At 31.8% G+C, this 17,886-nt stretch overlaps 1 protein-coding gene and 1 pseudogene across 1 annotated transcript; both read left to right on the forward strand.

Annotated features, from left to right (window-relative positions):
• On the forward strand, positions 1 to 1,231 carry LOC110266338 (uncharacterized). Its single transcript, XM_021110797.2, has 2 exons — positions 1 to 507; positions 739 to 1,231. The coding sequence occupies exons 1-2, from the start codon at positions 369 to 371 to the stop codon at positions 993 to 995; spliced, it is 396 nt and encodes a 131-aa protein (XP_020966456.1). The 5' UTR covers positions 1 to 368; the 3' UTR covers positions 996 to 1,231.
• Positions 1,232 to 9,438: 8,207 nt separating this feature from the next.
• On the forward strand, positions 9,439 to 10,524 carry LOC148543804 (pentatricopeptide repeat-containing protein At5g61800 pseudogene; annotated as a pseudogene).
• The last annotated feature ends 7,362 nt before the right edge of the window (positions 10,525 to 17,886 follow it).

The following is a 17,886-nucleotide window of genomic DNA, read 5'->3' on the forward strand; positions in this document are numbered from 1 at the left end:
GCCACCTATTTATAGGGTGATTGAAAAAAATGGCTAAAAGTGGAGATGGAGAATGTTCAGATGCCATGGAACTGGTTTTGAAGTACTTTATGGGTTTGTGAGCTTAGTATAGGTTTGATACATAAGAAAAAAGAAGAAAAATTTACTCTTTAGTTTTACCTATATGGTGAATTGAAGTGTGTTTAGAGGGTGCTATAGTTTGGTTGCTGGGTGTATTTGTTGTTTATGGAATTGGCAGGGTCAGAATAAAGTGAATAAGAGTTGAAAATACAGATTATGGGAATGGGCAGTAATACTAATGGGATTGGATACTTGTCCAAGGAATTTTAGACGGCTTTGTTAGCATACAGAATAAAGATCTCAGGAGAATGAGTGACAATGGATTGGTTATAGCTGAGAGTAAGCTTCCAGATGAACGGTTTGATTCGACTTCTTGTAAAGAGGAAGAGGAATGTGAGGATCATCTAGGCCAGAGATCATCAAAAGTTGGCTCTTCACCTCGAGGAGGTTAGTTCTCATCAGATTCTTGTCAAAAGTTTCTTTTTTTAGTCCTATTAGGTAGTTGATGACTGTAAATTAAGAATTAGAATTGTTGTAATGTAGGTTATGAACTGTGTTCTTGCGTCATGTCTCCTCTTCGATATGTTACTCGGATCATTTATATCTTTAACTATGTATGAATGGCAAGCATATTTGATGCTATGACATAGTATAAAAAGTTGAATATTGTTCTTGAAGGTTTGGAGCATTTCACCAGAGAGACAGCTGGAACTGAGAGGAACCTGCTTATTTCTGGACATGAAGTTATGCTTACTAGTTCTTCCTCCGCCACCGCAGCGAAGAGCTCGAGGCATGGCTTCCGTGTGATTGCGACACTTGTCGACTGCAACCCTCACCTACGCTACCATCTTGCAATCGGTCATGAACTTTCGGCCTCTGCAGAATCAATCTCAAGCTGCAGCAACAATGGCAATTTAAAACGAAGAGGGGATTAGGGTTTACAGACCTAGGACTAATTTGACATACATATGGAAACATATCTTGTCACCAGCCACTCTGCGCCAAGCTGGCATGCTGATATGCCACACTGACAGCCACATAAGCAACAGTTAACGGCGTCACTGACGGAATTCACGAAACGTTAACGGAAGGACTAACGTTACCAATTTTAAATTTTTCGGGGACAAATTTTATTATATTTTTCTTACGGGGACTCGTTTGAAGATCGGGCTATCTTTCGGGGACTAATTTGACTATTTACTCATAATAATAATATTTTATGGACATAGATTAATTAGCTAACAAATTGAATTTTAATTAGAGTTTTATTTTCGACTCAAATCTTTATTCATTAGTTATTTTATCTTTTATATTTACAGTAAATATTGAATATAAAAAAATAATATTAATTGTTATCTATTTTATTTATTTACAGTCATAATTAAATTTGATATAAATATAGTAAGTCTCTATAATTATAGTAATTTATATCTGCTTCATATATAGCAATAATATTATATATATTTATATATTTTCTCTTTTATCTCTTTTCTAAAAATTTTGGCATATAATTAATGTAGATAACATATATACTTAGCAAGTATCTCTATTTATATAATTTTTTTTCTAATTGTAGCAAGTATCTCCAATAAAAATTCGTATTGTGTACAATTAGTGTGTGTGTGTGTGTATATATATATATATATATATATATATATATATATATATATATATATATAAGTCGTAATAGTAAATTGTTACAATTATCTATCATCTAGAAAATTTGTACTTTTTTTTTCTGTTTATTATTTTTCATACATAATGGCTACTAACTATGATTCTATCAACAGTATTACAGATTTGAATCTTCTAAATTTTGAATGTTACTTTAGAAGGTAAAGTATGATCTCTCACCATTTATTTCATAGGTGGAACCAAGAAAAAACATGAGAAAGAAACCATTTAAGGGTAAGAGATCACACTTTACTCTCTAAAGTGAAAATTCAAAATTTAGAAGATCCAAATTTCATTATTACCTATGGTAAGATTATGTAATGAAAAAGTTTGGAAAATAAAGGCAAGGATTATAAGGTTATAGAAAGTCACATCCAAATTTGATAAGAGTAAGACAGCTTACCTAGAAATGGTTCTCATGGATGATAAGGTAGGTTGATTATCCTCCATGATTTTTTCAAGTGATGCTAGGTTCAGTTTATAGATATTTTTTATTCATATTTTAAATTTATTTGATAAGTAACTCCTTGGACGAATAAAAAATAGTAAGATTTAATAGAGTTATAAGTGCTAATAGTCTTTATTTTTAATTTGTTTTACAGTGTGATAAAATTTATTGTTCAATCAAGAATTATTTGGCAAAGATGTTTGAGAATAATCTGATCGAGGGGAAGGTTTATGTCTTCTTAAATTTTCTGATTGAGGAATCAAGCTGAATTTATCTTCCGACTGCACACGTGTAGAATAACTTTTAAGAAAGAGTCACTTATAGTAAATACAGTCAATAATCGTAAAATTTCTGACAATCATTTTAATTTTCTCGATCATATTGATATATTGAGACAAACAAATGAAAAATCTAACTTATTTGGTACGTCGTTAATTTGTATTATTATTATTATTATTGTGTTGTTCATTTATTAAAATTTATTACTATCTATTAAAAAAATTGACAAATTCTAGGTGCTAATGGATAATGCACTCTTATTGTACATTAATATCTTGAGAATATTAAAATTATCATTAAAATCCGTATTATTTTATTCTCCTGATAAATAATTTTATAATTACATTAATCATATAATTTTATATACTAACATTGATATAATGTTGTTTCAGGTATATATTTTACAGGCATCAAAGGATAGTGTTGAATTGTTATTCAGTGGGTTTAAATTATTTATTGTTTATTGCAGAACTTTCGGCATTAGGATTCTCTATTAATTTGTTGTTCATTTTGAGCTGATTTTGATATGTTCTTATTTCACAATAAACCAACATATAAAACTTTGTTGGTGGATTTAAGTATTACTATATTATTTATGGTCACATTGAGTATATATGTCTGATTTATTAAAGAAAATAGATTACTAATATCGGTTAATAACTATTTTACAGTTAATACAATTAATACTATATAAAGAAAAAAAAAATAATACATAATATGTTATTTTTTTATTAATTAAAAAATTATAATTTAAATTAATTTTAACATAACAAATTAAAATTATAATTTCAATCTTATCACGTGCATGGCACGGGTTATTACACTTGTTCTATTATATAAAAATCGGATTTCTGCACTTAATGATGGAGCTGACGTGGCATGCTTCTGACAGTGTTTTCCGATTTATTTCTTTTAACGTATTAAATACAAATTATTACGATAAACTAACTATATCAACTAATTGATTTGATTAGATATTTAAATATCATATAATTTATTATAATTTATATCAATTTGATTTGGTAGTATTTTTTAATTTATTTATTTTAATATTCTGTTAGTATTTTTTAATTTATTTTTTTAATTTATTAAACCAATTTTATTGTGTGTACTAATTAATTAATTTGATTAATTTATTAGTCATTAAAATAATAAATTTATGAATAAAATAGATAACTGAGATATTTTCATCTAATAATTAAATCAAATCAAATCAAATCATATACATTGAGCTAAATTCAAATTATGTGAATTAAGGACTAAATTAAAATAAGATAATTTTTTACTTATTCAAGTTGAGTGCAATAAATACAAATTAATTTTGTTAGATAATCATAGTTGTCTGGTCTACTATATATAGATAGCCATACAAAATTATAAGAATCGTAATTTTTATCGCTCTTGCTATTTCTACTCTTCTTTTCTTCTTCTTTTTTTTTCTTTATGTATAATTTATTTTATATATAAATATATCCAAGATGAAAAAGTACGGATGAGTGTTTTATTGATTGTTTATTTGATGAATATATCTCAATTTAAGCATCCTACTACTGTGGATAGAAGTTAATCTGTAGCAATTTAAAGTGGCCACTGTATTTTTTTATAGTATTAGATAGAAGAATATTTATTAAAATGAATATAACCATTGTAATGATTTTTTTTCAATTGTTATATTTTTATGTCAGTCGTGTAAATTCTTTGAAGGCACAAGATAATAAAATAGGTTGACTTTAATATCATTAGAAGCTAAATTTAATGGTTCAAATAAGCACTACTAATTATATTAAAAAAGTAATTTTGTAATAATAATATGATTTACATATTAATTTTTTTTAGGTAAATTCATTTCAAAATGTAGAAATTAGACTCAATTATGCTAAAATTTTAAAGGTAATATAGAATTTGACAACAAAATTAACATTCATTAAGAAAATAAATTTATTTATGGCTATTTTCTAATTTTAAATAATAACAAGACTTATAAAAAAATATTAATGTCATCATTTTTATTAATTAAATCATAATATTAGGTAGTTGATAGTTTTTGTAAGACCCAATACTTTTGAAAAGTTCTATTTTGAACTAATCCCAAATTATATATTTATTTATAGTTTTAATTTCAGAAATTATTCTTATTGAAAATAATTAAAGGCAATTGATCGGATTTGAAATAAATTAAAGTTTTTATCCAAACTCTATGCCTATGGATTATTTTTCTATTTATGATTTAAAGTTCTAAAAATTTGAAAATAATGAGGTTTGGCTATTTAAATTAGAATTTTGTTTAATTTTATAATTATTAAATTATTTTTTATATTTAAATTATAAAGTTGGTAGTTATGAGATAATAGAATTTTATATGATTCGATTTTAGATGCTTTATATTTATATCATTTAATACTTTAAGTCAAAGGTAAAGAAAATTAATTATATTACCATGTATTTTTAATTAGAGTAATTTATTGAGAATCAATTAGTACTTTTATACCACAAATAATATTTTAAAGTAGTTTTAAAGATTAAACTAGTTTTCCAAACATTAATACTTTATGCTTCAATTTTATTAAAATTATTTTGCTCAAATTAAACCTAAAATTTCCAATTCCACGCACGAACCTTAACCCTAACAAACACACAATTTTCCTTTATTCTAAAACGAAACCCTAGCCGCCATACTTGTTCCTCCCTTCAGTAAATACAACAGAAAACAAAAAAAAAAGAAAGAAAAGAAAGAAAAGGAAAGCAGAGGGAAGGAAGAACAGAGAAGGAGAGGGAGAGAGGGACGAGTCAGCACCGGTTGGCCTCCCCGTCGTCGCCGACTTGCTCGCCGCCCGTCGCCGTCGCTATGCCGTCGGGAGGGAGATTCAAGAGAGCGAGCACGGAGTTGAGGGAGCAGAAGGGACTGCGCCACCATTGTGGAGAGTGAGAGAGGCATCGCTGAGCCTGAGTCGCTGCTGGAGGATCCTCGTGCTTCATCGTCACCGTTTGCCTTCCATCCAGCCCGAACCACCGTGCAAGGGAGCCAAGGAAGAAGTCACCGCCACTGCGCCATGCGTCGCCGCCGACCTGCCTCGAAGCCGCCGTCGCGGATCAGATCTAAGGCGAGAGAAAGAGAGAGACACGAAGGAGGGAACCGTGCGCTGCCATCGCGCCTAGTCGCGCCCTCACCGCGAAGCCATCGCCGCCGAACTGTCTTTGATGATGGAGGTTCCGTTGCCGAGCTATTGAGTTGCCGCTGCCGCCGTTGGGTTCGCTGGGAGTGTGAGCCCGAACGGGAATGAGAAAGAACAGGAAGGTGGCCACCGTGGGTGTCACTGTCAGAGGAGGAAAAGGACGTTCCGTTGTGCACCGCCGTTCCGGGAACCACCGCTGCCTCTGCCGCCGAATAACGCATTGTCAGTAAGGGTTTTGCTTTTAATCTCTGTTTTTCTGAATTCTTGGAACATTGTGGTCACTACAGAGCTTTTACAGTTGCTGTCATCGGAGCCTGGGGCTGTTGTCATCACTTGAGGTAGCTGCCGGAGCTTCTGCCCCTCCATTGCGGCATTTTTCTTTAACTGTGGTAATTTATTCTAGCCTTGGAATTCTTACTGTTATTATTCTGCTATAAAATTGAGAAGTTCATGATGTTAATATGCTAGGGTCAAGTTCTGGAAACTGTATGATTAAAATAGAGGCTGTTGCGGTGTCGACCTTCTTCGTTTCTTGTGGTTGCTGCCGCGAGTTAAGACTAAAAAGGGACCCTTGATGCGTTAACCCTTAAAGGTTTCGACTTTTGAGGTAGGGGCATTTTTCTTAAACTTGTTTTATTTTCCAGAGTTGTTATAAATCGATATTAATGAGTAAAATACATTTTTTGTGATTTCGTGAGTCTTATGAATTGAATTGAGTTGTTTTGGATGAATGAGATTGTTAGTTCGATTGATTGAGTGATTAAATGAGGAAGTTGAATATTCTAACTAGTTGACTGATGTGGTTAAAGTGGTTTTCCTCGAATTATTGGAAGAGATTTAGTAAATTTAATTTTAGAAACGATTTGGTTTAGAAAAGATTGAATGTTGAAATCTGATTTGAACCCGATTTAATATCGGAATTTGATTTTAGAACAAATTTGGAAAAGACTTAATATTTGAAAATGGTTTGTTTATTGAGAATGATTTGCTATTTTGGAAAATGAATCAAAAAGGGTTTGAGGAACGGTTTGGTTTGAAACTGTTTAGAAAAGACTGAGAATTCTTAATTATTGACTGATTGCTGTTGGTTGAAGTTGATTAAAATTGCGATTTATAGGATTGGTTGATTGAATTCTAGATTTTGTATTTTCCTTGGGTTGAGTGTTGTAATGGTTGTTGGAAGTGATTTAACTGGTTAACAGGTGTTTGGTTTGGTTTGGTTGGAACCCGAAAAGGGTGGCAGAATCCGAGTTTTAGAGGAGATGCTGCCGAAATTTTATAAAATTGGAAGTTTTATTTGAAGTAATTGTTTAAAAAGATTTAGTTCTTAAACATTATATGTTTAAGATTGATTTATTTAGAAAATAAAGAATTATGTTTTGGATTGAGATTGTTGATTAACGGAAAGAAGGATGATGAGGATTGATTTGAAATATGATTTTTGAATGAATTTGGAAATGGGATATGGATTGACGAATGATGATAATATTGAGAATGATTTAGATATTGATGAATGATGAATGAATTATTTATGTTGCTTATGAATTTGAAATATCTGAGATACGAGGTTCCCTGGATTAAGTGCCGTGGCTTGCCACCACGTGTACCAGGTTGAAAACTCGATACTCTGTTGACCCTACGACGTAAGTGTGACCGGGCACTATATAAATTCCCGGGAATGTTACCCCCATTGAGCAATATTGATTATTTGAGAAAAAGCTATGCGTAGACTCTTGGGGATGCACGTCGGGGGACAGTCTAAGGGCAATTCAGACTTGTCGGGTTGGCTGGATAACCGACAGATGAGCCTCATCAGCCATAGGACAGGCATGCATCATATGCATTTGTATGCTTTGCTTGGGTTTGAACTTGTTTTGGTTTGCCTAATTGCTAAACTGTTCTTAACTGCTACTTGAACTATTTGCTGTAACTGCTACCTACTTGTGCTTTCCTTGTCTGTCTTGCTTGTGTTTGTCCTGGCGTGCTACATTTGAGAATGAACTTTGGTGATGAATTAATGACTGTGTTGTCTGATTGCATGGTTGGTTTCTGATTGAGATTTTCTTATAAGAAGAAAGGTTTCGGACTTCTGAAAGATTAAACATTGTTTCTTTGAAAAAGTTTTGAACGATTTTCTATTGGTTTTAAAAGATTCATAAGGCAATGATAATCACTGAGTTTGAAAATAGTTTTCGTATTAAATATCTTCTTATGACAACTTTGAAACTCCGTGGTGAGACCGTGTGGTTAGGTTCTCACCCCCCTACAGTTTTACCCTTTTCAGGAACCGGATGAAGAAGCATTAAGAAGAGTTATACTGCGTTTGGTTTATATGTTGTAGTATTAATTAGATTATTTTCTTCCCTCGTCTTTGTTATTACAAGTTTGTAAGAGGGATATGAATTGTATGTTTTATATGTATAATATATTGAATTGTTATGTAAGGAGTCTTGTATATGAATCTATGCCTGTTTGTATTTTTCTTAAGATAAAATATTTATTTCTGGTTTTTTTCAAAGAAATCAGCGATACAGTGTCGAGTCATAGGCTCCTATTTTAATATTTAGTATGTAAAGTAGTCGTAATACTTCTTGCTATCAGAGTAGTGCAGCCGGAAGTGTGATTTCTGATAGTGAGGGTGTTACAGTTTTATAGGCGGAAATTATTAAGTAATTACGTAAAAATTAGCAACGAACAAGCAATAAGAATTCAAAAAAAATCTATTATATAATACCAATTTCGTAATTAAAATATGTCACATATCATATTCTCATATATTCTATTTATTATCTGTTCTATTATATAAAAATCAAGTTTTTGTACTTAATGATGGAATTGACGTGAGATGCTTATGAGGGTGTTTAGAAATTTGTTTCTTTTAACTCATTAAATACAATTTTTTATGATAAATTAACTATATCAACTAATTAATTTGATTAGATATTTAAATATTACATAATTTATTATAATTTATATCAATTTGATTTGGTAGTATTTTTTAATTTATTTCTTTTAATGTTCTATTATTATTTTTTAATTTATTAAATTAAATTAATTATACTAATTATCTGTATTAATTAATTAGATTAGATTAATTAATTAATCATTAAAATAATAAATCTATGAATAAAATAGGTTTTCGAGATATTTTTCATTAATAATTAAATCAAATCAAATCATATTTATTGAGCTAAATTTAAATAATGTGAATTAAGGACTAAAATAAAATAAGATAATTTTTAATTATTTAAATTGAATGCAATAAATAAAATTAATTTTATTAGATAATCATGGTCTTCTGGTGTTCTATATATTGATAACCACACAAAATTATAAAATCATCATTTTTATTGCTTTTGCTGTTTCAACTTTTTTTATGTATAAATGTACTCAAAGTGAGAAGGTATGGATGAGTGTTTCATTAATTGTTTGTTTGATAAATATTATAATCTGAAAATGTCTCAATTTAGGTATTCTACCGCTGTCGATGGAAGTTGAACCTTTAATAATTCAAAGTGACTATGATATTTTTTATAGTATTACATAGAAAAATATTTTTTAAAATGAATATACCCATTGTAATTAATTTTCTTTGTCAATATGTTATCTTTTACCTAACAAACAATATCCATGTTGTATTATTTTTATCAGAAGTCATACATAATTGATTGATAATTCTATATATAAAAATACTCATGTAGTAACTAAATACCATATTGATATCTCGCTAAAGTTAATTCTCCTATGATTATGCGAATGTATAGCACTATCAGATGAAAATTGATTGGATTACATTTATTTCCAATGAGGTAGATGATCTTTTAGGCCTAATCATGGTCCGAGTTGATGAAAATTTAAAAAATGCTAACAATACAAATACTTTTTATTTTTAGGAAAAGTATATAGAACCAAGAGATTACCAGCCAAAAACTAAACAAAACCACATTAATTTATATTAATAATTAATTTTAAATTTTTTAAATTTAAAATTCAAAATTTAAAAAATTTAAAATTAATTAAGTAAACCTAATTAAAACCTATAAAAACAACCTTCATCTTCTCTCTCACATTAACCTACCCACCACCAACAATCACGCACACAGATCTCTCTCTTACCGTCAGACCCTCTCCATCTCCTCACCACGACCCACTCCTCTTTTATCACTAACCCACTCCTCTTCTATCACCGCGACCCACACCCTCCTCTCCTCTCCTTCCTCCGCCCTCTACAACTTCGTCACCCTCCGCCGCCTCTCCCTCGCCCCTGACTTCCACACCTTCCCTTTTGCGTTCAAGGCATGTTCCCTCCTCCCTTCTTCTTCTTCCATCTCCATCTCCCTCTCGCTACACTCCCAGGCCTTCAAATTCGACTTTCTTGCTGATCCTTTCTCCCTCAACACCCTCATATGCGTTTATTCCCTCCATCGTCGCGTCCATGATGCCCACAAGCTGTTCAACGAGAGTTCTCACAGGGATGTTGTCTCTTATAATGCCATGGTTCATGGGTTCCTTAAAATTAGTGAGACTACGCGCACGCGGGAACTGTTCGACGAAATGCCAGAACGAGATTCTGTGTCTTGGGGCACCATGATTGCCGGTTATAGCAACGCGAAGCTGTGTTATGAAGCCATTGATTTGTTTAATGAGATGATTGGATTGGGGATTAGGCCAGATAATATAGATCTGGCAAATGTTCTCTCAGCTTGTGCTCAAACGGGAGAGTTGGAACAGGGTAGGATAGTGCATGATTACATTACAAGAAATGGGATTCAGATTGATTCGTATCTGGCCACTGGGTTGGTGGACCTGTATGCAAAGTGTGGCTGTCTTGAGAACGCAAGGGATGCACAATTAAAAGAGACTACAAACTACATAATTACAGAAATATAAAAAAAAAGATTCATTTAATATGAAAAAAATATCCTAATACTTAACAAAAGAAATATCCAGTTATATTTTAGCAAAAATAATTAAATATCTATAAAATTTTAAAAAAATATAAAATTTTTAAAGAAATAGAGACATTCACATTTGCAATCAAAAAAATTCGAAAAATATATAAAAGAACATCCATTTAGTATGAAAAAGAAACATTTTGATACTTAGAAGAAGAAACATCCATATATATTAATTCGTAGAGATTTTGGATTCACCCAAAGGTATTTTGGCTGATTTTTGGCTAATACCCTTTTGGTTCCCTAGAATTACTCTTATTTTTAATACCCAATAATAAATACATAAATTAAAACTAATATTGTTTCGTACAAAATTATAAAATGTATAGTATACTCAAAACATATCCAATCCGTATTAACTGTCATTATTTATCAATTACGTTATGACAAATCTGGTTATTAAAAAAATTAAAATTAACCTAAATATACACAATATTATTTTATGCTTTTTATTTTTAATTTATTATCATAAAAAAATTATATATATTATAAGAGAACCTCATCTTTTTACCAATGGTTCTTTCATTCAATGATTTCTATAAAAAATAATATTGTGTTTGGCAAGAATATATGGGATTTTGAAAGGTTGAAGCATAAGTTTAATTCTTAACAATTTGTAGATAAAGTGTAGAGTAGATAAAAAGACAGTTAATAAAAGAATAAATGGTTAAATCTTCCTCAATACTAACAATCGTAGTGTATGATAGGTGTTCTATAATTTTTTTGAATTTGATTGTTTCTTTATTATTATATGTTGTTCTATTTAATTTATGCTAAAAAGACTTATGATAATCATCTTATCGTGGTAGTATAAAAGATATAGGTATTATATTTACTTTGTATGCTCTTAAATCTCATGTTCTTGATGAGTATTCGTGACTGAGTAATTATTAAAAGAAATTGGTTTAATATCCATTTTATATTCTATTTAAATTATAATAGTGAGTAAATATTTTTTTTCAAAATAAATAATACGATTTTTTCATAAAAACAACGTTTAAATAATTGTAAAATTAGATTATACCACCGACGATGATAAATATTTTGGCATTAAATCTGCTATAAAACAAATTTTTAGAAATAGAATGTTATATTATATAATTTAGTTATATTTTTCTTATCTTGAATCTATATTATTTAGATTGGTATATTTCTAAAAAGAGTTATTCATTTTTTTTAAATTATTAAATCAAATCAGTTACACACTAATTAATTAGGTTGATTAAATATTTAGATATCTTATAATTTAATATAATTTAATTTATATAGATACATGACTTTTACAGTTTTATTATTCATTGTAATAAATTTTAGAGATAATTTTTGCAAGTTATAATTTATTTTTTACCTGCATATTCAACTTTTAAGAATAATTTTTTTAATTTTGTATTTATAAATAAATTATTTTCTACTTTAATATAAGAATTTTTTTATAAATTTTTTTATTGCGCAATTTACTTTATCAAAAATAAATTAATTTATGAAAATTTAAACTTGAGTGTTTGCTATTGTTAAACTCAAATTTTAATTTATTTTATCATATTATTATATAAATATTTAATTCTTTGATTAAACACTTATTTGATTACAAAATGATATTATATGTTACTTTTATATTAGCAATTAAATTTCAGTTACTATACAAATATTATATTTTAGGTAATTGTATATTTTTTTTGTTATTTTAAAAATTATTATATAATTTTAAGATCATTTAATTATTTTTATTTTTTTAAAAGTATTGTCATTATAGGGACCCAATTAAAAGGAAAAAAAGTATAGGGACCTAATTGAAAATTTTGTGAAACTATAGGGACCAGCAGAATAATTAAACCTATAATTAATGATCATAATTAAAAGTCTTTATTTTATTTCAATTTGTTCAGGACATATTTATCTTAAATTTTATTTCTTTATTAATTAGTATTTTTCGTACATTTAATTGTCATTAATTTATATAAATTAAAATGTATAACTTAAAAAAATAGATACGTGTCTAAAAAATAAAAAATATTTTTTTGTTAGTAAAAAATTTATGTTGCTTTAGCTTTTTTTTTTGGCATCATATCTTACATTTTTATTATAATTAAAAGTTAGAGGTAAATTATTAAATATAAATTAGTAAAAAAAATATAATACTTAATAAATTATCATAATCACATTTAAAGATATTTAAGTTATTTTCATATAATAAAAGTGATATGCTTTAAAAAATATTTATATATAATTTACTAACAAATATATGAGATATTTATCATAATTTTTATTTTTGATAAAAATATCATTGTATTAAAGTGATGCATTTTAAAAATGTAAACCCCGCTAAATTCGGTAAATAATTAGTTAATAAATTGAATTTCAATTAGGAAAATTAAAAATGCAAAACTAATATCAAAATAGGATAGAGCCCGTCAAAACGAGAATTTTAATACCAATTTAAAAAATTTGGCCCAAAATTGGACTGGAAGGACCAAACTGGTTGAACCAAGGCCCAAACCGGGCCCGTAGGTCCAACCGAACCTAAACACTTAAAGAAGACAGTAAGGGGAGGAAGAAGAGCCCCCAAACCCTTAACCACCTTTGATCCACCATGACTCTTCCGTCCGAGCTCCGATCGCTGCACCGTTTGTGGCCACGCGTCCATCTCTACCTTTCTATCAGATCAATTTCACTGGTAAGCCTCATTTTCGATTCAGAATCTCTACTCCTCTTTCTTTGGTGAAATTGAAATCCTATAGTGAAATCTTGTCCAATTTTGTGTTTTAGGTTCGAGTTAGCTTTCAGAGCTTAATGGGCTCGAGCTATTAAGCATATGGGTATAGTAAGGACACCCTAACCCTAGCTCAATCTTGTATTTATAGTGGAAAAACTGAATTTGGAACATGTATATGAATTAGGTGTAGATTAAGTGGGTATATATGCATTGAAATTGAATTGGGAGTATTTGGAGGCTTGTTGGTGATCAAGGCTTGGTGTGTGGCTGGTTCATTTGCGCTAGAAGGGGCTGTGTTTTGCTTGTGAGGTTGCCTTGGGTGGAATAAAGTGATCGGCCAAGATATTATTTAAGTTTTGCATATTTAATATTTATGGTGTTGTGAAAACTTAGGTTAGAGGAACCATAGGATAAGTTGAATTTGTTAATTGCATTTAATGAATAATTTTGTAATGTTGTTGGAAGAAATTGTTGGTGAATATGTATTGGAATTATGAGGTGTTGAAGTTATTAATCGTATGCTCTTCGATTTATTTATGAGGGGTTGTGTTTATATGGATATATATTGATGGATTATGGTTGGTGTTGTTAATAAAGAGTTGTTATATGAGTTGATGGATTAATGTATAAAGGGTTGATAAATGTGTTAATGGAATAATGTGTGTGAAGGGTTGATAATCGCATTAATGGAATGGTATATGTGAAGGGTTGCTCATATATGTATATATGATATATGCTAATACAAAGTTGAGGTTATGGCTCATTGGATTGGTTAAAGATAGCTTGAAGTGGTTGTTGATGAATTGGGATTGGATATGTTAGCAATATGCATGTTTTAGAGATAAGGATTTATGAATGTGGTGAAAATAAGGTTTGGAAGTGATTTGGTAAAAAGTGATTTTTATGAACTTTGGACGTCCATAATTTACTCCAAAAATTTCGGATTGAGTTGTGATTTGTTGCAAATGAAAGATGGTTCTATGAGCTTTTGATTGATATCAATTTTGTGAAAAACGGAATTTCGTAGAGAAAGTTATGGACGTTGAAAGTTTGGTGTATAAATCTATGTTACAGGATGGCAAAACTGGTTGTAGCAAGCTTTCTGGGCATTCTGTCCATTTTTGAAAAACGCCCATCCACGCGTACGCGTGGCGTGGAATTTTGGCAACGCATGCGCGAGAAGCATGCGTACGGTTGTGTGTGCATATTCACGCGTACGCGTGGATGCTGCCTGCTGCAAAAAATTGATTTTGACTATTTTTAAACCAATTTTCCACTTCTAAACCTCCATTTTCTTCCCTTAAGGCTTAAAGTATGATTTTCGGTCTAGTGGATAAAAGAAGCTAGGAAAACAAGATATCTTGAGGGTGAAGAAAGTTGTAAATGGTGGCTTTATGAAGAAAATAAGAATGTTAACGAAGTTTAATGCTAAGGCTTGATAATTGATGATGTATTGATAATGAAATTTCCATGGCTTATGAATAATGATATCTGAGATATGAGTTTCCCTGGGTAAGAACTGAGGCTCACCACCACGTGTTCCAGGTTGAATATCGATACTCTGTTGACCCTACGTCGTAAGGGTGACCGGGCATGTAAAACTCGGTTAATTAACGGTTAATTAACGATTAATTAACTCATAAATGAGAATTTATTCTAGAAATCCAAAAATGTGATTTTTATGGCTAAATATGATAGAGGAGATTGAGACGAGAATGTCGATACCAATTTTGTAGAAAACGGACCAAGATTGGACCGAACGGACCAAACCGAGTCAATCGGACCCCTAGTGGCCCTTGGCCCAACATAACTAAATCCTAAAACCCTCATTTCAGCACTCTCTCTCCTCACTACACTCAAGAAACACGCTGAAATGGAGGCCAAGGGGGGAAGAACACTCTCTCAAGTTCCATCTCTCCTTTAATCTTCAAATCACCATAACTTTTGATCTAGAGCTCTGATTGCCGCATCATTTGCGGCCACATGTTCACCATGGAGAGCTCTACAAAACCCACTACTTTATTTTTTAGGTAACCCAGGAAATCATTTCAGTTCTTCATCCCTAATTTTCGAATTTCATGGGTGAAAATGTTGAGATTTTGGGCTCTTTGATGTTATAGGACACAACTCTCTTGAAGGAGAAGATTAATCTTGTCTTCTTGGACCTTGGGTGTGGTAAAACTCTCAACTCTAGTGTAATTTATTGTTCTATGATGTTTGGGTATTGAGATGTTGTGTATGGGTATGATGATTGTGGCTTAGGTTGTGTGTATGTGGGTATTGGAGCTTGATTGAGACTTTGAAAAGCTTAAAAAGGGATTTTGGTGATAAAAATCTGTTCTTAGAGGTGTTGAGACCTTGAGAGCTTGTGGACAAGTGGTTTGGAAGTGCTCCGGTTAAGCTTGGGAAATTGGCTAAGGTATGGTCTCGGTTTCCTGTATCTAAAATGTAATGTGGTGTGAAAACTTAGGCTAGAGGCCCTAAGATAGGCATTGAATTGTCGATGTTGTTGAATGGTTGAGATATATGATGTGGTCATATATGTGATTATGAATATTGATGCCTTGATGGTGTGATATATGAGAAAAATGCATGTTGTGATATATGCTTGATGAATGTTTGAGGTTGAATTGAGGATGGAACCATATTGAGAGTGAGCATGGTAGTGATTATGTGTAATGTTGGTTAATTGGTAATGGTGTGATTGGAAATTGTGATGAGGAAGGGTATATGCCATGTTAATGTATTTAATATTGGGCTAATTGTTTGAGATGGGATGAAATGGTGAGATATTGGCTTGTAATATGTTAAATATGCTAATGTATGAGTTGAAGAGGCTTGAGTTGATTTTTGGCATACTTTCCTTGATTTTGAAAAGGGTTGGAATTGGGATGTTTTGAAAATGGCTCTTTGTGGTTTTGAATGAAAATGTGGTTTTTGGGCATACTCTGATGGGGTGTAACTTGAACTCCGGATCCCCGTTTTGTGCTAAATCTGTTTAAAACTGAAATTGGATCCGGGGTGGTTATACCGTTCGAAGAACGGGTGAAAAATGATTTAAAATGGATGAGTTATGTCCCTTGGAAGATTGGGGGTTTAATTTGTGAATTCTGCAAATTTTAACTTAGAAAAATTTTTGGCAAAATGACCCCCCACGCGTAGGCGTGCTTGAAGCGTATGCGTCGTTTTTCAGTAAAACGCCATCCACGCGTGCGCGTGGCTCACGCGTACGCGTTGATGTGCTAAAATGGTTGCCCAGCCAAAATTCCCGAGAGTTGCGCGAGCACTGTGCCAGTTCTGTGCATGGGGGCACAAACGCACCCATGCGTATGCGTGGCTGACGCGTAGGCGTCCCTTGACTATTTTCCCATGCACGCATGCGCGTGGGCGACGCATACGCATCGATGAATATTTGGCCATCCACGCGTGCACGTGGAGGACGCGTATGCGTGGCCCTGTTTTCATCCCAAAGTTGATCTTTGAGTTTTTAAAGTCAAATTTCATACTTTTAAGCCTCCGATCTCACCCCTTATGTCTTAAATCATTATGATATACCTAGCAATGAGAAAGGAGCTTAGAGATGTGGTAACTTGCAGATGAAGCAAGGGGAAAAGTTATGATCAATGATTATCAAAGATGATTATATGAGATACAGAAGATGGCGGTGGAAGTGCTTTATGTGCCATGAGCAGAAAAGGCTGTATTTGTTGATAAATTGGCTGGTTCTGGATTGAACCGTGAGCCGGATGGCTGAGTTTGTTGTCGAGTTACGACGGAGCCATTATTGATTATGGCCGAGTATAAATGCATATATACTATTGAATGAAATGTGAATGTTGCACTTCCACTATCTGAGATACGAGTTTTCCTGGGTGAAAGCAGTGGCTAGCCACCACGTGCTCCAGGTGGAGACTCGATACTCTGCTGCCTATGTCGTAAGTGTGGCCGGACACTGTGAAAATTCTGGATGAGCTCGCCCCTGTGAATATATACCAGTGAGGGTGTTGGATATGGATCATGATTATGATCACGATTATGTTGAGTATAACTCAAGTTGGGGATGCGCGACAGAGGGACAATCCAATGGTTAGCTACCAGGACTTGTCGGGTTGGCTATATAACCGACATATGATATCATGAGCTATTAGGGACAGGCGTTCATCATATGCATATTGTGTGAATTGTTTGAGATTGCCTATTTGACTACATATTACTTTCTAATTGTCTAAATGCCTTATCTGTTCCTATTTGTATATCTCTTGTCTGATATAACTGTGTTTGCCATATTATACTCCTGCTGGTGGTTGGGAGGATTGAAGGATTTGGAAAGGAAAGTATTAGTTAGACTGAAGAATCTTTAGTCAGTTGCCATTTATGGTTTAGCCTGTTTATAAGCTTTGATATATTTGGTGGAAGTTCTAGGATCGGCTTCGACTTTCTCAGGACATTACATGTTAGATATGTGGGTACTGTTACCATATTGAGAACCCCCGGTTCTCACCCATGCGAATTTTGTGGTTTTTAGATGCAGGACGCGAGGCTTCTCGTTGAGGCATGCTGGAGACTTTTGGATTAGCGAAGATC

The sequence above is a fragment of the Arachis ipaensis genome, chromosome B9, assembly GCF_059453495.1.
Source record: "Arachis ipaensis isolate K30076 ecotype BB chromosome B9, ASM5945349v1, whole genome shotgun sequence".
NCBI lineage: Eukaryota > Viridiplantae > Streptophyta > Magnoliopsida > Fabales > Fabaceae > Arachis > Arachis ipaensis.